The 18,967-nt window shown below is 54.4% G+C and overlaps 9 protein-coding genes; 3 read left to right on the top strand and 6 right to left on the bottom strand.

Moving 5' to 3' along the window:
- Window positions 1–134: 134 nt before the first annotated feature.
- On the bottom strand, window positions 135–2,513 carry RCC_02858 (probable protein O-mannosyl-transferase 1; the record flags this gene model as incomplete). XM_023768151.1 has 2 exons in its annotated part: window positions 135–580; window positions 632–2,513. 2 exons carry the CDS (start codon window positions 2,511–2,513, stop codon window positions 135–137), a joined length of 2,328 nt encoding a protein of 775 aa, XP_023623919.1.
- A 456-nt stretch (window positions 2,514–2,969) lies between these two features.
- Window positions 2,970–5,194, bottom strand: RCC_02857 (uncharacterized protein; the record flags this gene model as incomplete). XM_023768150.1 has 3 exons in its annotated part: window positions 2,970–3,725; window positions 3,791–4,710; window positions 4,765–5,194. 3 exons carry the CDS (start codon window positions 5,192–5,194, stop codon window positions 2,970–2,972), a joined length of 2,106 nt encoding a protein of 701 aa, XP_023623918.1.
- Window positions 5,195–5,406: 212 nt separating this feature from the next.
- RCC_02856 (related to nucleolar protein 12) lies at window positions 5,407–7,182 on the top strand (the record flags this gene model as incomplete). Its single annotated transcript, XM_023768149.1, has 1 exon — window positions 5,407–7,182. One exon carries the CDS (start codon window positions 5,407–5,409, stop codon window positions 7,180–7,182), a length of 1,776 nt encoding a protein of 591 aa, XP_023623917.1.
- Window positions 7,183–7,581: 399 nt separating this feature from the next.
- Window positions 7,582–9,756, bottom strand: RCC_02855 (uncharacterized protein; the record flags this gene model as incomplete). The annotated part of the gene is made up of 1 exon (XM_023768148.1): window positions 7,582–9,756. The coding sequence occupies one exon, from the start codon at window positions 9,754–9,756 to the stop codon at window positions 7,582–7,584; it is 2,175 nt and encodes a 724-aa protein (XP_023623916.1).
- Window positions 9,757–11,134: 1,378 nt separating this feature from the next.
- RCC_02854 (probable H+-transporting ATP synthase) lies at window positions 11,135–11,921 on the bottom strand (the record flags this gene model as incomplete). XM_023768147.1 has 3 exons in its annotated part: window positions 11,135–11,673; window positions 11,723–11,826; window positions 11,875–11,921. The coding sequence occupies 3 exons, from the start codon at window positions 11,919–11,921 to the stop codon at window positions 11,135–11,137; spliced, it is 690 nt and encodes a 229-aa protein (XP_023623915.1).
- An 819-nt stretch (window positions 11,922–12,740) lies between these two features.
- Window positions 12,741–14,063, bottom strand: RCC_02853 (related to ATP-1 H+-transporting ATP synthase; the record flags this gene model as incomplete). XM_023768146.1 has 6 exons in its annotated part: window positions 12,741–12,815; window positions 12,871–13,323; window positions 13,377–13,497; window positions 13,554–13,610; window positions 13,673–13,824; window positions 13,995–14,063. 6 exons carry the CDS (start codon window positions 14,061–14,063, stop codon window positions 12,741–12,743), a joined length of 927 nt encoding a protein of 308 aa, XP_023623914.1.
- Window positions 14,064–14,380: 317 nt separating this feature from the next.
- Window positions 14,381–15,144, top strand: RCC_02852 (probable DUF962 domain protein; the record flags this gene model as incomplete). XM_023768145.1 has 4 exons in its annotated part: window positions 14,381–14,413; window positions 14,467–14,490; window positions 14,540–14,599; window positions 14,650–15,144. 4 exons carry the CDS (start codon window positions 14,381–14,383, stop codon window positions 15,142–15,144), a joined length of 612 nt encoding a protein of 203 aa, XP_023623913.1.
- Window positions 15,145–15,569: 425 nt separating this feature from the next.
- Window positions 15,570–16,361, bottom strand: RCC_02851 (related to Bromodomain associated domain protein; the record flags this gene model as incomplete). Its single annotated transcript, XM_023768144.1, has 1 exon — window positions 15,570–16,361. The coding sequence occupies one exon, from the start codon at window positions 16,359–16,361 to the stop codon at window positions 15,570–15,572; it is 792 nt and encodes a 263-aa protein (XP_023623912.1).
- A 417-nt stretch (window positions 16,362–16,778) lies between these two features.
- Window positions 16,779–18,380, top strand: RCC_02850 (uncharacterized protein; the record flags this gene model as incomplete). The annotated part of the gene is made up of 1 exon (XM_023768143.1): window positions 16,779–18,380. One exon carries the CDS (start codon window positions 16,779–16,781, stop codon window positions 18,378–18,380), a length of 1,602 nt encoding a protein of 533 aa, XP_023623911.1.
- Window positions 18,381–18,967: the final 587 nt, after the last annotated feature.

Here is an 18,967-nt window from a genome sequence, read left to right as displayed (position 1 = left end):
TCCCTTTTCCCGCACTGCGCCAAAAACGCCGGCGGAAATCTCCCTCCTCTCCAAACCTGCCCGCTCCATCGTACAGGGACCGAAGAAACGACAATTAATAACACGCCCCTCCAGTGCTTTCCATTCCACGACTTCTACTTGGCAAAATGGAAGTCGTAATTGAGCCACTTCCTCGCCAGAACCTGATCGACCTCCAAACCAGGACTGCCGTACGTCAATGGACTGAAGAACCAGAAACTCCAAACAAGCGCTGCAACAATGACGCCACTCGCAGCCCATGTAGCCATGAGACTTTGGCCTGCGATTCTCTCCCGAATGGGTCTGCTACGCTGTACGGCTTGAGCGGCGCTGCCCTTCTTGCCATCCACAATAGGGTTCGTGGCGGAGACATTCGCGATCTCGTTGGGCTCAATGTTAAAGACGAACTCGACGATCGCGCCAGCCACGAGGCATGATGCAAGGTGTGCGGGGAGGTAATGATGGAGGAAGAGCTGGCGACCCATGATGAAAAAGGGAAGGTAGTGAGCACCCCACACGAGAAAGAAGAAGCCAGTGCTGTTATAGAGGCGACCGCGCGTGCCTGCAGTATCATGTTAGCGATCATCGAATGGATGGGGCAGGCTTTGCTCACGTCTATCGAGCGCATCGACACCTCTGCGAACGGACATCTGATCGGCGAAGAGAATGCCAGCGAACACTGCCAGAACCGCAGAAGCGAACCACCATCCGAGCGGGTTGCCCATGAAGTAGATCTGGCTTTTAGTGGTGTTTTCCGTCCAGAAACTGACTCCGCGAAGCAGGAACGGCCACTGGATCGGCTGTGATGCGTACGGATGAGAAGACGTCAAGGCGTTGTTGTGGTGGAACATTGCGCGCTGAAGCTCAATGTACTTCTTCATAAAAGGCATGCTCTTTGGCTGGCGAACCTCCTTGATCAAGCGTGGAGAGTCTTCGGGGATGCCTTGGATGTCCTCGACGAACCACGAGTTGGAAGTTTGCTGAGAGTTCTTGTTTCCGTTGATCTCGGCCTGCTTGTAGCCCCACTCTGGGAGAGGGGTGTTGTGAGTCCACATGGCAACCTTGGTAGGCACGTGTACAAGCTTGAAGTGTGATGAGAGTGTCTTGAACTCCTGGCCATCCTTGCCGTTGTCAATCTTGATCTCGAAAAGAGTCTCGTTATACCGAGGACCGTTTGCATCCTCGACCGGTACCGCTGTGAACTCCTGGTTGGTTGGAAAGAAGGGCGAGGCAACATCGTGTGTGAGCAAAAAGGCATCAGTCACCAAGTGACGAAGACGAACGTGGTCACCATTCTTGACGTGGTGGCCCAGCCCTTCAATCGGCGTGGCTGGAAGAATTTGCCAGAGGTTGTTGGTGTCGTTGTGAGGGTATCCAGTGACCTGCTGTCCCTGAGACGAGATGCGTCCATCGTCGTAACGAAGAGGGTACTTGTCTACGTGCGAGTGTAGGTAGACCTTGGTCTCCTTGTGCCGCAACGAAATGTTGTCAAAGTAATCGATTCCCACCGCGTTCTGCGCCATGATGTTGTCCGAGAGAGTCTCTTGGAAAGCTGGGGTCATGAAGTCATCACCTGGTCCTGAGCGGGAGAGAATGGCAAAGTGGACCTGGAACCAGAAAAGGTACATCAAGAAGGGTACCACAATCAAGCCTCCCACACGTGCGGCGAAGTGGTTGAAGAATTGCTGCAAGCTCAACGCACCGCCCTTTCGGTTGATGTCCATCAAGTCCCAAAGATCGATCAAAACTGGCACACCCACGGAGAAGAAGGTGAAAGCTCCCACGTATTTCGTGCTAATGACGCAGCTCATGCAGATGCCCGTCAGGAGCAGCCACTTCCACCACTTTCTCCCGAACGCCGCATGGCGGAGTTTGTAAAATCGAATGTAGCAGAGGATACTCAGTGCCATGAATAGCACGAGGGTCGCGTCGAGGAGAATCAGACGCGTCTGTCCAACGTGGGCGTTGTCGAAAAGGACCAGCGAAGCGGCAATCAGAGTCGCGGGCAGACTGTAACCCGATTCCCACATGATCAGATAGACCACGGATACAGTAAGAGCGCCCATCAGGGCAGGCATGGATCGGTAGGCGACGTAGGGGACATGGTTGTCAATGTACGAATCGCCAATGTTCTCGAAAAGAAAGCTGCCGTCGTAGCCCACGAGCCAGCCGGCAAAGGCAAACAACAGCTTGCCGAAAGGTGGGTGCACGTCGAAGAAGTAGGTCCGTTGAAGATAGTACGAGGCGAATTTGCCAAAGTGTACCTCGTCGAAAACGACCTGGTTTGGATGGCTGATTCCCCAGAAGCGGGTCAAGAATGCTAGCACAGTGATGACAGTGAGGCCAATCTTGTAGTCCCAGTCTCCACCTGTATTTTCCTTGACGAAGCCCATCGTTTCTTCAATCTTGTCACTGGCCAGTGCTGCTGCAGTTGGTGTTACAGGCCGCTTCTCTTTCGTTCCGCCGCGTTGGCGGACGCCCTGAGGCGAGGACATTTCGTTGGATTGTGGACACCAGTGGAGAAGTCGCCGATTTGGAAATTAAAGGAACGTCGATAAAAAGAGAAAGGTCGGAAGGCGAAGAGAGCGTGGATGTAGTGGTGGTGGACGGAGAGGGAGGGATTGCGGACAAGAGGTATAACATTTCGGAGCTAGATGCCACCTACCTCTTTTACAGGGTTCAACCCCTTACGGAATACGCGACATTCACGTGTCAATGGAAACTCACAAAATGTGCTAACTCTTGGTTCCAATTCGCCATCGCTAAAATATAGAAGTGAACATGAGTGGGTATCTGAAGCTTGCCTGACAATGCATATGCTATCCCGCCCGCTCCGCGCTCACTGTGATCGTATGCACATTGGGAGTCGATCAGATTCAACAACCACCAAACGCGTGACGCGAAGCTCGTTTCGTATATCAGATCGTTCATTCATTGTCCCATCCCCAACACTAACGGAGTAGGGGTAGGAACCCGCCGTCCTGTGGCCGAAACGACGTGTTGGGATACGTTTCTGGCACATTCCTCTTGGTACCATCTCCACTGAGAGGCTGACGATGCAACTGGCTCGTGTCAAATGCTTGCAGCGGTGCTGAGACTACGTCCGGCAGACCAGCAAGCGCCTCTCTTCTTGCCGCTGCGTCCACATCCTTCTCTGCCGAATCTGGAGCGAGAGATATTGTGCTTGCTCCAGATATGTTGGAGATGTTTCGGAAGCCTGTAAGTTCCCGCTCTGCACCGTTCTGTCTGGGCTTGGGAACGGCCAGGGGAGATCCCATGGTTCCGTCTCGAACTGGAAAGTAGTGTGTTGCTGCTCTCTCCGACGGCGGTCCTATGCTCGACGRTGGCGCCTCTACTGGATCACTATTCGCAGGTACAGTACCCGCACTGGAATGCTCCGCGGGAGCGCGTCGCTGTGGATTCGGGGTCACATATGGGCTTCCGTTGTGCGATCCCATGTTGCGAATGATGTTTCTAGCACTGTGCGCGGCGCCTTCCCGCTCTCCGCCATTCTGCCAGTCAGGGGTGTGTGTGAGGTTGGGAGTTCCGTGAAGTCCATGGTTCAATATTGGGCCTTGCGGTCTCGCCCATGGGGTCTGTTCGATGAACTGCTCGTGGGCTAGGCGATCATGCGGTGCCTGCATGTATCCTGATCGATTGGGGAAGTAGACAGGCTGTGCTGCCGGCACCGTAGCACGCTTGGTGATCTGCTTTCCCGTCAGCCAGATTGCCTTTGCTTGTGCTAAGCCACTTGCATAAATTGAAAGCATACCTTCATAGCTCTCAAGTCGTCGTCCATCGCGTCGCCCTCGGCGCCTGTGATGTCCGGTGCAGCAGGGAAGCCGACGTATTTCGCAACTCCACTCAGTACTGACACCTCTTGGTTGTATTTCGCCTGGTGCCGTATTTGCACACCCTTCTTAGACTGGAACTTGCGCATGTACAACTCGTCGTTGCTCTGGTTGGCCAATCGCCGCTCTTTTTGTWTGCCATACCAGTCCTCGCCCAATTCAACCATGACGTTCTCGCGTAGCTCACGCGTGTGCTGATAGTACTGACTGTGCAGTTGACTGCGTTCGCCGAGGGCCGTTCGCCGAATGCTTTCCGTCTTGAACCTGCGATAGGCGCGCGTTTCGTCCACTTGCTTCGCGTATCGCGCGTCTACACACGCGACTTGACGCAGGTATTCGGGATGCTTGCATTCGCCTTTTGTCGCGAGCATTGCAATTTCGGCATCTAGTTCTGCGAGTCGATCGTTTTGTGCTTTCTGGCKGTATAAAGCAAATTGTTTTGCAATGTCGTCGAATGCGGTGGACGCAGGTTGTTTGCGGAGCAACTCATCCTTCGACTTCGCGCCTCCTTCTTCACTTTGCTCGTCGTCTGGATGTGCGTCATCTATTGCTTCACGCTCAGGCTCTTTCAATACCTCCTTCTTGCCCTTTCCTTTAGGTCTCCCACCCTTTTTCTTGCCTGGCTTCGGGGGATCGGCCGCGATGGTCACGTCAAGATCTTCTGCGGTGGGCATAATTTCTTCGATTGTGTCTTCAATAGTTGCAATAGCTGCGGGCTCGTTCTCTGTCGCAATCTCGTGTTCAACAGAGCTGTTGCTCCTCTTACGCGGAGATTCACCGTCTTCGGACTGTGGGCTGCTCAATGAGCTTCCTGCCGAATTTGTCYGCTTGCGCTTCTTGCCTGTGTCGAGTCGATCAGCCCGTTGCAATATCGTGCAGCTGCTCCATGACGCACCAGCGTTGTCAGTGGTGCTCGTGCTCGAAGCACCTCCCGGCACGGTTGGAATTGGTGACGGAGGCTCCGACAGGTCATCCAAAGCATCTTCGTCGTCCACTGCGGATGTATGCACCAGTTTCGACGGCGTTTTGCCATGCTGTTGTCCTTGTTGGCGAGATTTCTGGGGCGTCTGGTCCAACCGCTCAGTCTCGGCCTCGGAGTCTACGTCAAGAGACGCATGCGCCGCAAGTCCTGTGTGTGCGATGGCGTCGGTATGAAAGTCATCTTCCTCGTCATCAGGCTCGCTGAGGCTGCTGCTGCCATCGTCGCCAATGTCTGCATCCTCGTCCTCGAGCTGCGCGGCCGGGTCGCTGGCGGTGTCGAGCATGCTACCGCGGTGATCAGACAGAGGCGATACGCTCGGCCGATTTGGCGGAGAGGAAGCCATGGCACAGGCTGAAGCAAGGTCACAGACCTGCGATCATGGGCGAAAATTGGCGAGGTTGTGAGTAGTTGGAGAGTGCAAATGAGAGCTGGAGGGGTGGATGCGCAGAGACCGAGCTCGGAAGAATGATGACAAGGGTTCGCGAAGTCTAATTGGTATTTTTTTAATTCGACAATCTTCTCTCCAACCTCAACATTGAACACAACGAAATCAAAATGGCCGAGGACAAGAAACACAGCAAGGCCGACAAGGCGGAGAGAAAGTCAAAAAAGAGCGCGACCGATGGTGATGTGAAAAAGGCGAAGAAGGAGAAAGGCAAGGATAAGGCGAAAGTGAAGGACAAGAGCGCAAAGACTGCGAAGAATGCGTTGCTCGCAGACTCGAAGATCGTTGATCAAAGTCTGGCATCCTTGTTCGCTGTGAAGCAGCCACCGGTGAAAGCCCCACTACCTCAAGCCAACGCAATTGAAGAGGACCACGAGGAAGTAGACGACGATGCGGAACTGAGCAGCATTGACGGCGGCGTCGAGCTGGACAAGGATGAAGAGGATGAGAAGGGAGACTTCGCAGCAGAAACTACACCTGCGGAAGCTTTGGCGGGCGATGCGACGGATGGAGCACCCAAGCGGAAGCGCAAGAGGAACGACGGCGACGAGCTGGAGGACGCTTATATGCGCAAACTTACGCGAGAGGAGGACAAAGATGCCGCGAGAGCAGCCGCTGAACGTGCAGCCAAGAGGCAGCGTGCCAATGTGAATGATGTACAGGAAGCGGGTGCCGAGGAGGACGAGAAAGCAGATTCCGACGCTGAGATGGAGGATGTCACGGAAGACGATGAGGACGCCATGTCTCCTCCACCAAAGCACGAGACACAGACTGGTGCAACTCCTGACGACGAGCTTCTCAAGGCCAACCGTACGGTCTTCTTAGCCAATGTCTCCACGGAAGCCATCACGTCCAAGTCATCCCGCAAAGCCCTCCTCACCCATCTGGCCTCGTTCTTCCCGGAGCTCCCGAAACCCAAGGTCGACGCCCCGAAACCCAAAGTCGAGTCTCTACGCTTCCGCTCCACCCCCTACGCTGCTGCTATCCCGAAAAAGGCCGCCTACGCGAAGAAGGAGCTGATGGATGCTACCACCAAGTCCACAAACGCCTATGCGGTCTACTCTACGCCTGCTCTCGCACGAGAAGCTTGTTCGCGCCTGAACGGTACAGTGGTGCTCTCTCGCCATCTCCGTGTGGACTCCGTTGCACACCCCGCCAAAATCGACAACCACCGCTGTATCTTCGTCGGCAACCTTGGCTTTGTCGATGATGAGACCAACATTCAAGATGCCAATGAGGAGGAAGGCCGCGAAGTGCGCAAGCGTGGTAAAGAGCCCGCCGATATTGAAGAAGGACTCTGGAGGACCTTTGCCAAGTGTGGAAATGTCGAGAGTGTACGAGTCATTCGCGACAGTACGACCCGCGTGGGTAAAGGAATCGCATATGTTCAATTCGAGGACGAAAACGCCGTCGAAGCGGCTCTCCAATACAACGAGAAAAAATTCCCGCCGATGCTACCGCGGAAGCTGCGCGTTTCGCGTGCAAAGGCCGTGAAGCGGAATGCTAAACCAGGAAGCGGGRGACCTACGACGAACAAGTCGAGGCCGACCGGATATCAGAGAAAATTCACGGCAGAGGAGCAATCAAGTATGGGGCGAACGAGCAAGCTGTTCGGCAGAGCTGCGGCTGCGAAGCAGGCGAAGGAACCCAAGGCGAGAGGAACGGCGGCGAATACGACTCCGTTGGGTGAGGCTGGTGCTAGTAAGGGGAAAAGTGCGCTTGGGGAGGGCATTAGGAAACCCGAATCGTTCATCTTCGAGGGTCACAGAGCGAGATCCACGGGCGGCAAGGCTGGTTTGAAGTTGGGTGGAAAGAAGAAGGGCACAAAAGTCACCGGTCGGAGCAAAGCGTTCAAAACGAAAGCCAAGGCAAAGGCCGGCAAATAGGGGCCTATTGGAATCGCATGACGTTGAACATCACCTTTGATGAATGAGCGTTCACAAATGGACGTTACTGCTTTTCGCGTGCCTGCCTACTATGTATAATACTCCATTCATTACCAGGTCGACAGAAATCATGCCTCTTCCAATGCACGCCTCGCAATACCAATCATCACCAAAGGTAGAAAATGCTCACAATCTCACGCGTGCCTGCTTCATCCAATAAACCGGTAGTTGATCCATACCCATTTCTCCAAGACTCCAACCCCTTCTCCAGAAACACATCATCTCCTTTCCCGAAAAAGCCCAATCGTTCATGACCCAAAAACGCCCCCAACTCCACGCCATGTTCCCAGTATGCATCAAGAACTCCTCCATCGCGAGACGCCAATATGAGTCTCCAGCCTACCAAGCCCAAGACCCTCGCCTGGCTGTGGCACCCCAGTTGCCTCCCKGGGCATCGGCATAGCCCTTCTTCTCCTGTCTGGCCCACTCTCTTACATAAAGCTTTAATGCCCTCCATCTGACACATCCGTCGCCTTGAAGTCCATCGCCGCCCGCGCCCTCATAAGCCGGATCGAGTCGGATGTAACCCTTGGGCATCGCCTTCGCCTTGGCATCATCCTCCCTCAGCTCACTGACCGGTATCCCGCTAATCTTGCTGAGCTCCTCGTCGAATGGGCGGGCTAGTGTAGGATAGCCCAAGGAGAGGTAGTTGTAGACTTGCGTCACGAACGAGTCTGGGTATTCCCTCGCCATCATTTCTTCGAAATCCCGGTCTGACACCAGCACAGCGTCGAGGTTGGCGAGGTCTGTGCCGGTCAGGCCTTCTGGAGGGGGCGTCGGTGGCGTCTTCTTGAAGGCCGAGGGTCCACCATTGCGCGCGGCAAAAGATTGCTCAAATGGGTTGGAGCTGTCCGAGCGCGGAGCGGGTGTCATTAATCCCGTTGGAATTCCGTTCGGTGCGACTCCCGGCGTAAGAGATGCTGCGGCCTCCGTTGGCAAGCCCACACAGAAGCCTCCCCATAGACCCCCTCCCTTGGTCGAGCTCTTAGCTTTCGAAGCAGCAGAGGATGTGCTATCATGTGCTGTCGTGGGCTTCTTGGACGTCCCATTCCATAACCCGCCCTTTTCTTCTTGTTTAGCCACAGGATTGTTACTTTCTGCCAACATTTGCTGGCGGAGTTTGGCAGAGCCTTGCGTGACGTCAAAACGTGCAGGCTCAGGTGATGGGCATCGTGGGAATTTAAGGTCATTGCCTAGCATGGGTGGGCGTGCGCGGTCACGCATGGACTGCATGTCGGGATCTTGTTGTTCGGTTGCCAGCCCGGCTGCTGGGTTCCACCATGGAGAGTGTTCCGGAGTCCGCGCGGCAGTGGTCTTGTTCGCATTGCGTTCTTGCTCCAGCTGCTCGGCGTGACGCTGCATCTCCAACTGCTCCCAGGATACCTTGGAAGTGCTTTCGCGTCGTGCACGGTTGAAGAAGATCTCCTCGTCAAAGCCCTCCCACGTGCTCGGTCGCTCATCAATCTCCATGTCGTCACTTTCGTTATCGTCGTTAACGAAATGCTGAATTGGCTCGTGGAAGTCTGAGTTGGGAAAGGCAGCGAGTGCCTGTTCTTGCAGCCGAGCATGTGCCTTTTTCGCCTCGAGTTGAAGCAGGTAGTGACTGAAGTTCTCGTCCACGCTCTCTCGTTCACGCGTGGCATGCTTGTAGGTAAATTCATGGTACGACGAGTCCGAGGCAGTGATCGGCGAGCCTCGCCCCGGGCTGCAGGAGATGGAAGATGGGCCAGACTCACGCTCACTCTCCGAGCTTTCGATTGTGTCCAGGTCCGGACAGCGGAACGAGTGGCTTCTTTCTACAGGTCGAGATTTGGGGCTTGCACTGCCATCAAGGGGTGCGATATGTCTCCTTAGCTCGGAAGAGAAATCGAGATCTGCGCCGCTCTTCTGTCCCGCCGGCGGGAGATGTGTCTCTGCGGGCGTCTTCCAGCCTGTGTGTTTGCGGTGCTCATGGGCGTGCACCTGGAAGCCTTCCTCGGTCTTGTACTCGCGGGCATTGAGCTTCTTGTGCTCGCCAGCACGACGCGATCGTGTGGCCGTCGACAATATCTCCGGCTTGAATCTTCTCGGCGTGGTGTCGTCGCCACCTCCAACGGTGGAGACGTCATCTTGAGTGGGCCTACGGCTGCTGGACGCGGAACTTCTACTGCCACCGTAGCTCGTTTCCACCAGCTGTGGCTTGAAACGCACGCGGGCTGAGCTATTCGAACCTTCCCGCTCCGCCTCTTTGCCCTTATTCCGCTCCTTGCTGCTAGTATGTGAAGTTTCCACCGGCTGTGGTGCAAATCGTCGAGGTGCGGACGGCGCCTCCTTCTCCTCTCTCTCCTTCTTCGAAGACCTCGTACTCGTCTCAATTGCTTCTGGCGCAAATCGTCGCGCACTCTTTGACGATTTGGAGGTCGTCTCGATGGGCTCTGGTGCAAAGCGTCTTACACTCTTCGACGACTTGGAGCTCGTTTCAATTGGTTCGGGAGTGAACCTTCGCGGCTGCTTGGTCGCGTCCTGCTCAGACATGGTGACAATTCTGGCGGTGGCGGAGGGCCCACACGCTGTTCAAGCAGCTCTTCTCATTCATGAATGGATCCTTGATATGGCGCTCGGAAGTGCGAGTGGGTGGGGGTTCAGGGTGGGGATCGGTCGATGTCGGTGGACGGGGAAGTACGCCGGTCACACAAGATAAAGGAGGTTACGCTGCGGGAGTGACTGACCAGCTACTGGGGATGAGGAGGGAAGGTAAGTCGGGAAATGGTGTGAGAAGGCTTGGGGTCCGTGGGGATAGGCACTCGTAGGGTGCAAGAGATCTGGGGAGAAGTGGAACTACTGTAACCAGGAAGGGGAGCGGTGAGTGACGATCCCACCAGACGATTGATGTCAACGCGGTCTGCGGGCAATAAACGCACATCCAAGATGGAGGCTGCTGATCTGGCCTACGATGACCAGTCCCACCGTGGGGTGATTAATATTGAGAGATTGAAACGACAACAGCTGACGGCATGCTCAATGATTCCCGTTCCGTTTGAGGATACCCTGTCCCTGTCCCTGTAGCTCTAGTTCAGACTTCTGCCAGAGCGCCTCGTGGCTGTTGGCGTGATCGTGATCGTTGAGAACTCGAGAAAATTATCTGAAATGTACTGTAGAGCATGCAAGGTGGGCCACACTGCGATCCTCTCTAGGTAGGATTGCTGCGAACACCCAAACTGGAGTTGTCACTTTCGACAAGTTGTTCGCGTTTGCTCTGTGTGATTAAAGTTCCCTGGCCGCGAATCTTGCCTGGCGCTCAAGATTGCAGGCAGTCAATCCGATTTCACCCGATTCGGATGATCTGTATGTCCCATGCCAGGTGTATATACGTCTCGCTCTCGTTAGCAACTCTTGCGCATGCAGGTCCGCATCTACCTCGGCGTTGAAGCCATCCTCACACGACACATGATTGATCTTGCTGGGCTCAACCCAAATACCCCAGTACAGCGCGGTAGTTGAGGCATGGAGTGGGAAACGTTCACAAGGGTTAGACATGTCGTTCCCTGGCTACATGAAACCTGTCTCAATTATAATGGTAGCATCAAAGAATCGTTTCGTGGAGTTCATCCCCGATTACAAAGTAGCGACATCGTCTCTAGAAGACAAGTCCAATGATCGAGCCGCTGGTGCTCCAATCCGACCTCCGACAATGAAAAGCCTGGCGTCGAGAACAGCCTGCTCCGACTGCACCTCGCAGCTACACGGTTGAAGACCATCTCTGACACAAAGGAAATCTCAGTTACTCCGCGTATCTACATGCTTCTGCTCTTCACTTCCCTCCTCTAGGCAGAATTTCAAAGGGTCGTCTGTCTTCATGCAGAACTCGAGTTTCGCCTTTTGTAATATACACGTTCTCTCCAACTCAGAGCATCTATGAGAAGGTCTTGATGAAGCTAACGACAACATCCTTCAACTTGGCCTCGGTATCCTTGCTGAGCGCACCCTCCTTGTCAATGGTGGCCAAAAGGTCAGACTCGTTGCTGCGGAGGTGGTTGAGGAAGTCAGACTCCCACTGGAGAACCTTGGCGACTGGCACGCTGTCAAGGTGACCGTTGACACCGGCGTAGATGAGGGGCACCATCTCGTTGACAGCCATGGGGCTGTACTGCTTCTGCTTGAGCAGCTCAGTGAGACGCTCACCACGGCTGAGTGTCTGCTTGGTGGCGGCATCGAGATCGGAACCGAACTGGGCGAAAGCGGCAACCTCACGGTACTGGGCCAAGAAGAGCTTGAGCGAACCGGCGACTTGCTTCATGGCCTTGAGCTGGGCGGCGGAACCGACTCGGGACACGGAGAGACCGACGTTGATGGCAGGGCGGATACCCTTGTAGAAAAGCTCGGACTCCAAGAAGATCTGGCCGTCGGTGATGGAAATGACGTTGGTTGGAATGTAGGCAGACACATCACCACCTGAAATTTGTTAGCGTATGGAAGGGGCAGTGAGGGAGGGAAAGCTGACCCTGAGTTTCAATGATGGGAAGCGCGGTGAGAGAGCCACCACCGAACTTGTCGTTCATCTTGGCGGCACGCTCCAGGAGACGAGAGTGGAGGTAGAAAACGTCACTGTGATTCTGTTAGCTTTTGGAATGTGAGACGAATGGAAATACTTGCCCTGGGTAGGCCTCACGCCCTGGWGGACGACGGAGGAGCAGAGACATTTGACGGTAAGCCACAGCCTGTTTCGAAAGATCGTCGAATACGATGACAGCGTGCTTGCCATTGTCCGTGAGATAGTTAGTAAATGTAAACAAATTGTAGATGAAGTCGAAGTGATGCGAGATGATAAGATGAGTGAGATGGGAAGAGGTGCGACGAAAGTTGCAGCAAGGTGAGATGTCCGAGGAGATCTCCAGAATGGCAAGCAATGTGATGCGTCCGGGAGGGCCGTGGTAGCGATGGATAGTGTCCAGAAAGAGGGAGCGTGATGAGAAAGTGCCAGGCTGGAGGGCCTCTTTGATCCTGGGACAAAGCGGCGGCGGCCTCGACACGCGCGACGTTCTTCTTGTGCTTGACTGTTGTCCAGAGTTACTAGCGCGGCAGGGCTATCATATCGGCGGTCACAGACTGTGCAATTGAAGTTCTTTGCCGATGCGATCGCACCAGCCGACTTGGTGACAATCGCTCCTGCGTTGATTTCGAGTTGAGTGGCCTGAATATCGTTCTGGGTGTCTTGCGAGGCCATTGACATCGGAGAGCGCAGCTGGCAGGGAACGCAGTAGAACCTCCAAGAGGCCTTTTGGTTCCTGTTGTAGTACCCCATGTACATGGAAGCTTTGGTGTCCTTTCATGTCGCCTCAACGGGAGTTGAAGGTTGTAAAGTTGAAATTCCGAAAGGTGGGTCCATGGTCCAGGCAGCCATCCTGGTTTGGGGGGAGGGGGAGGATAGTGTGGGGATTGTTTTGTGAGGAAAGTGCATGTGTACTTGAACCTCTCCCACGGCTTGAATATTCAAGACCGCCAGGATCGGCTTCACACTGCTACTGATGCTGTGCTAGAGATGAGGGATACATACCACGGAAGTACTCGCCCATGGAGCAACCAGTGAAGGGAGCCTGTGAAAGTTTTAATCAGCAAAGTGTATCGCATCTCAACCATAGGTATACTCACAATGTATTGGAGGGGAGCGGCCTCGGAAGCGGTGGCAGCCACAATAATCGAATACTTCATGGCGTCATTCTCCTCCAGAGTCTTGACAAGCTGGGCAACGGTGGATCGCTTCTGTCCGACGGCGACGTAGATGCAGTAAAGCTTCTTGGTCTCGTCGTTACCAACGTTCCAACGCTTCTGGTTAAGCATGGTGTCAAGGGCGACGGCAGTCTTTCCAGTCTGACGATCACCGATGATCAACTCACGCTGTCCACGACCGATAGGAACCATGGCATCGACGGACTTGAGACCAGTCTGCACGGGCTGGTTGACAGACTTGCGGGGAAGAATGCCGGGAGCCTTCATCTGAGCACGGCGGCGCTCCTTGGTCTTGATTRGGCCCTTGCCATCAATGGGGTTACCGAGAGCGTCGACGACACGGCCGAGGAGCTCCATGCCAACTGGTACATCGACCTAGGTAGCTGTTAAAGGCTGGCTCTCTTCTTTTTTGATCAATGTAGACTCACAATCTCTCCGGTACGCTTGACGGTCTCGCCCTCCTTGACCAATCTGTCGGAACCGAAAAGCACGACACCGACCTGGCCAGCCTCGAGGTTCATGCACATGCCCWTGACACCGGAAGCGAACCTTGGTGAAAGTTAGCCATTGCCTGCGGTTGGGATGCAGATCTTGAAAAGACGTACTCAACCAGCTCCTCTGCCTGGACATTCCTCATGCCGTAGACGCGTGCAATACCGTCACTTTATAGCGCGTTAGTGGTGTTGTTCTGACACGCATCCTCCCTGTCCTTGTCCATCCTTACCCGACTGTGAGCACTCGGCCGGTCTCGGCAAGACCGGTATCTTCCTGCACGCCACGAATCTTCTGCTCGAGGATGGAGGAGACCTCAGTGGGCTGCGCCTTGGTCTCGGAGGCATATCCGCGAGCGATGGTGGTGGCAATGGCGGGTGTGCGCTGTGAGAGGAGATGTGTTAGCGCCGAGGCCGAGGGAGTCGTACAGCGCGAAGGAAGCTCCAATATCACTTCTAGATGCCTGCCAGAGCCTGCTTGCGTCGCATTGGATGGCTTGCTGGCAGCAGCGGATGCCATTGGAGCTCCGTCGCTGGCGCCGTCGCGATACTCACGGGGATGGTGCGAGCGACTGACGCCGCAGCCGTCGCCCTGGCGGTGCTTCTCAGAGCTGTGCGAAACATCGTGATGGAGAGATCGAAACTTGATGCCCTCCCGGCGATATGTGGGATGGTATGAAGTGGAGAGGGTTGGGTAGTGGTGGTGGTGCTGAAGCGGAGAGGAGGTCACGAAAAGCCTCTCGTCAAGTTGGTCCATGCGCTCGTTGGAAGTGCCGGTAACATCCGACGTCCGTCTTCATCACCGCAACTCTTGATGTCCTTTTCCTGACTACTTTGACTCTTGTATCTCACTCGTCACCGTCAATCTTGCGCACATGTGTCACTGAGCCTCACTCATCCACGGCTTTGGATCGAAAGGACACTCCCACTTTGCGTCCGCCATGGCGTTGAATCTTGAGAAGCAACTGCTCTTCGTAAGCCAAACCGTACTGCRTGAACATTATCGAGAGGCTGACGTGACACACAGTATGGCTCCTACCACCATGACCCAGTAGGCGCGATTCTATCTTCACATCTGCGACCTCGCTGACGACCCATAGATCAACATTGCGATTCACATAACCTGTGTCCCGCTACTGCTGCTGACGGGCTTCCTCTTCGTACGTTGAGCACGGCCATGTCTACATTCCACGCTAACAGTCACCTCAAGGGCACAAACAGCCCATCGCTACCTATGCCAGAGTGGCTTCCGAATCCCTACCTGCCACTTAATCTTGGCACCCTGGCTTGTGTCCTCTATTCATCACTTTACATCCTGATGGAGCCGGTCGCCGGAGGAATGCTAGCACCGTTGCTCCTCGGCGCCACTGCCTACGCCAACCACTTGAATTCAGAGTACGGCATGAAAGCCAACTACATCGCGATCGGCGTGCACGTCTTCTCATGGCTGACTCAGTTCGTTGGACATGGTGTCTTTGAAGGACGGGCTCCAGCATTACTAGACAACCTTGTCCAGGCTATCTTTCTGGCTCCATTCTTCGTCTGGCTGGAGATCCTCTTCGCGTTCGGCTACAGACCGGAGCTCAAGTCTCGTTTGGACTCTGCGGTGCAGAAAGAAGTCGCAAAGTTCAAGGCTGAGAAGGAGTCAAAACGAGCAAATGGCCACTCCAAGGCGAATGGAGTGCCGAATGGAAAGGCGAACTGACTGAGTACATGACCTGTGTATGTAGGTTGCCTAGGATTGACTTAAGACGACGCTTACGACAACACTTTTCGAGCAAGCGCTATTCTTGTGGCAATTTTGCGATGAGATATCCTGAGGTATCTCGCGTCTCAAAGAACCTTGAAATGAGGCTGAATGGCCTCACAGTCAAGCCTGCCATGACTCGTGGACTACCGAAAGCCGGGTCGTGTGAAGCAATGTGGATGGCTCTCATTGTTTGAGCTCCCTTCATCTAGGACGAGCTGAAGTGGCAACGGCAATCGTACTCTCAACCTGACCCGCAAAGAAGACTGACTCATCGAACTCGATACCTGACCAAGCTGTGTTTTGGAAGTTCGTGAAACAATGGTATTTCGAAGGCCCTGTCGCCCAAACGCCATGCTAAATTCAAACTCACGGCTTTGAGATCAGCTTACTGGGTCAGCCGCCTGCAATCCATCCCCATCTGCATTGATGTCTGTCATCTCGGCCTCCGCTGTCTCTCCCGGAGTACTCAGACTTGAATCAGAGTTGTTCACGAGAGAAGCCGGATTGGTAATTCGATCCTCGGACTTCGGTCTCCAGTCTTTGAGATGTTGCACCGGGCCTCCCTCGATAACAACCTCTCTGCCATCCGCAGGCCGACCCAATACAGTTCCTTGTAATCTCGCATCGTCCGCCGCCTTGCTGAGCTTCTTTTTCAATGAAGTAAAGAAGTCATCGCCCTGCATCATCTGACCACCCACTCCCATGCGCGCAATGCCCTCGTCGGGGATTATTCCCGCCACCCTTTTGATCTCCCGATATTGAGATGAATTGTACCAGTTGGTGAATTGTCGAACATCCTTGGTATCCTCCTCATCCCGCTTACGCTTCTCTGCTGCAAGTCGACCTTTGCCGCCCTGTGGCACATCGGCAACTTCTTTCAATGGTTTGCGCATCCGTTCCTTCCACGATTCCTCCGATGCATCGATGTATGRGATGAGTACACCGCAGTCTGACAGGGCCATTCGCACATCTGTAATGGTCGGCACCGGATCATTGTGCGATGACCACGCGTGTTGTGCGGCAGTGGAGGCGAGCAGAATGAAATGGCGCTCGGTGATGTCGACCAAGGTATCCAGAACGGAGGGTTTTGTGCTGTGAAATCCGGCAGCGCGAAGCGTATGAATGATCGCGGGCCGCAGGAGTGACCGCTGAATATCGTTTGCCTGGGACATGGTCGTTGTCGATGATTTACCGCAGTATCATGTTGCTTGAGACTCTGATGTAGTGGAGGACGTTGAAGCAAGCGCGCGCGCGAAAGTATGAAGGCCTGAGCCCGCATGTGAAGCTGTAAAGTTTAATCTCATCTCAGCTTCCTGTCATCGACGAACCACGATTGATGCCGGCTGTTGATTTTGTTCAACATGACCGAATCACACGTGTCCCGGAAGGTGACGCAAGTCGGTATCCCCATCTGCGGGAATGCTGGTTATTCCTTAGTCAACGTATTCATTTGAAGTCAAGAGCTACCTGACCGACCTCTCTACCAACTCCGTAGAGTCCAGCTAGCCGCAGATTCGTCCCCCTGAAACAACACAGACCTCAACATCGACGAACAACCCAACCTTTCAGCGAGTAACACGAGTCCCACTATGGCGGCACCCTCGCAATCGCGCCTGCCTGGCCGTCAAGGGTTGCGATCTCGTCCGACATCGATGTTCGAGGTGCCCTCGGAGCACATGAAAAGACTACAACAGATTGGCGATGGCAACGCAGACATGAACACTACATCACCCTCGGAAACCGGCACCACCTCCAAGATTTCGAAGCGACGCAGTCTGCTACCGCATTTCTCGCGCAAGTCTTCGCAAGACGACAGAGTCGCGCCAGCTTCCATTCCAGAGGATGCCGCGCCGTCTGCAGGTGGCAGCGATGATCGCAAGGCTATGCTGCCGCCTCCCAGACCTAGTCGCCTGAGCTCGTTGCGTGCGCCAGGCCGAGCTGCCGCCACGCACTCTCGCACTGCCTCGAAAGATAAAATTGGGGCTCCGGGCTCTGCACCAGCGCCTGCCCAGAAAGCCAGCAGCATTGCGGATCAATTCACATCGCGCGTGGAATCTGGGCTGAAACGCACGACATCTACGCGTCTACCGCAAACGCCAAATCTACGTGGCCCTACTCCCCCTATTGCTGCAGCATCAACGAGTACTCAACGGGAACGGGCTATCAGCAATGTCAGTACCGCGTCTACTAAATCCCACAAGCGCGGGTCTGCGAGTATCTCGAGGACGGCAGCTCCAGGCTCTACAAAACCACCGCAATCGTCGGGGACTTCGCCTAATTCATCCAAGTCACCACCTTCATCTTCGTTAGCCAGGCCACGAAGTTCCAGGACTCAGATGCCACCCCCGTCTCGACCTACTTTCTCTACATATCAGCAACATTACAGCCCTGCCAAGACAGCACTTCCAAAACCTCCCATCCCAGCCGTAAAGGCTACGAAGCCTGCTGCACCGAGTGTGGAAGATGAGATACCTATCACTTTCGACATCGCACTCGAGCAGATTGAGCTCCTACAGCTCTCCCTCTTACATGAATCCTCCGCCAAAGCTCTCATAGAATTTGAGGCAAGTGCCAAAAAGCAGCTCAGTGCTCGGCACACCAAGCTTTCAAGAGAGTAYGATGGTATTCGTGCGCACGAGCAACGTCGTAGACGATTTGTGAATCTCACGACGCTCGAATCGTGGGGTGCCGATCCCGCGCTTCTTGCAGAGCATCTTCAAACGGTTGTCCGGGTGGTATCGGACCTGCGTGGACACACCGAGGCTGGAAGCAGATACTCAGAGATGACCGGAACCTTTGAGAAGTGGGCCACTGATGCCGAGTCGTTCCTGATGGACGAGAAAAGTCCTGCGAACGCTACAGAGGCTCTGCCCGATTCCTGGCGGGCGACCCATACCGCACTTTCGTTGAAACTTCGTGCTATTCAACGTGATCTCAGCACATTGCCGCCCCTCCCACCCAATGAAGAACCAGACATAGTCCCAAGTATACAGGTGTTGATGCAGAGCTGTTCGTCCTTGGTTGATGGTATTCTGAAAGAGTTGGAACTCATGACTAAAATACAGAAAGAAGTCCTGCAGCGCGGCAAAGAGCGCATTGATGAGCAGATTAGTGCTCTTGTCAGCAGTACAGATGTCACGGGTGAGAAGGAGAATTGGATACCAACGCCCGCGTGGCAGAGCGTTCCGTAACTTGCTATGAAAGCGATGTAACCATTTCATTGGTTTGTTGAATTTTCTGTTCAAATACAGTGTGACGCTACCCAAGGCTAATAAGGTTCCACGACGTAATTTGCTGCTTCACGCGCATACATAAGCCGCTCCGCTTCGATGGCTTGCGGCATCCACGCTTTGTAGTCCAAGCTTCATGGTGTTAAGGAGGTCCAGACTGGCTCGCATTTTCCTTTTTCGCACTTGAGACTTTCGACATTCTCTTTTGCAGCATGTGATTCCGACTCTGGCATGTCAGATTCACCGCCACCCACCACCATGCCGAATGCTTATTGACATGGTGTCAATGGGAAGCACCTACAACACATGTCGGAGCCTATGAGCAAGGTTAGCGCCGGTCCACATTCGCATCATTTCCGACACATATCACCTACGTTGTCCTCGGGTGCTGGCAGGTGAAGTTGTGCGCCCACGACGGGCACCAAGTCATGACTTGTAGCGTGGACATAGTGTTTCAGAGATGGGAATTCGCCAAGCATGGCCCTGGTTCTCGTGGTGTCGTCAAATTAGGATTCGCTTTGTGAGTTGTGCGTTGGCGACTCTCAATC

Source organism: Ramularia collo-cygni, assembly GCF_900074925.1.
Source record: "Ramularia collo-cygni strain URUG2 genome assembly, contig: RCC_scaffold03, whole genome shotgun sequence".
Taxonomy (NCBI): domain Eukaryota; kingdom Fungi; phylum Ascomycota; class Dothideomycetes; order Mycosphaerellales; family Mycosphaerellaceae; genus Ramularia; species Ramularia collo-cygni.
This window is presented reverse-complemented; position numbering and strand designations above follow the sequence as displayed.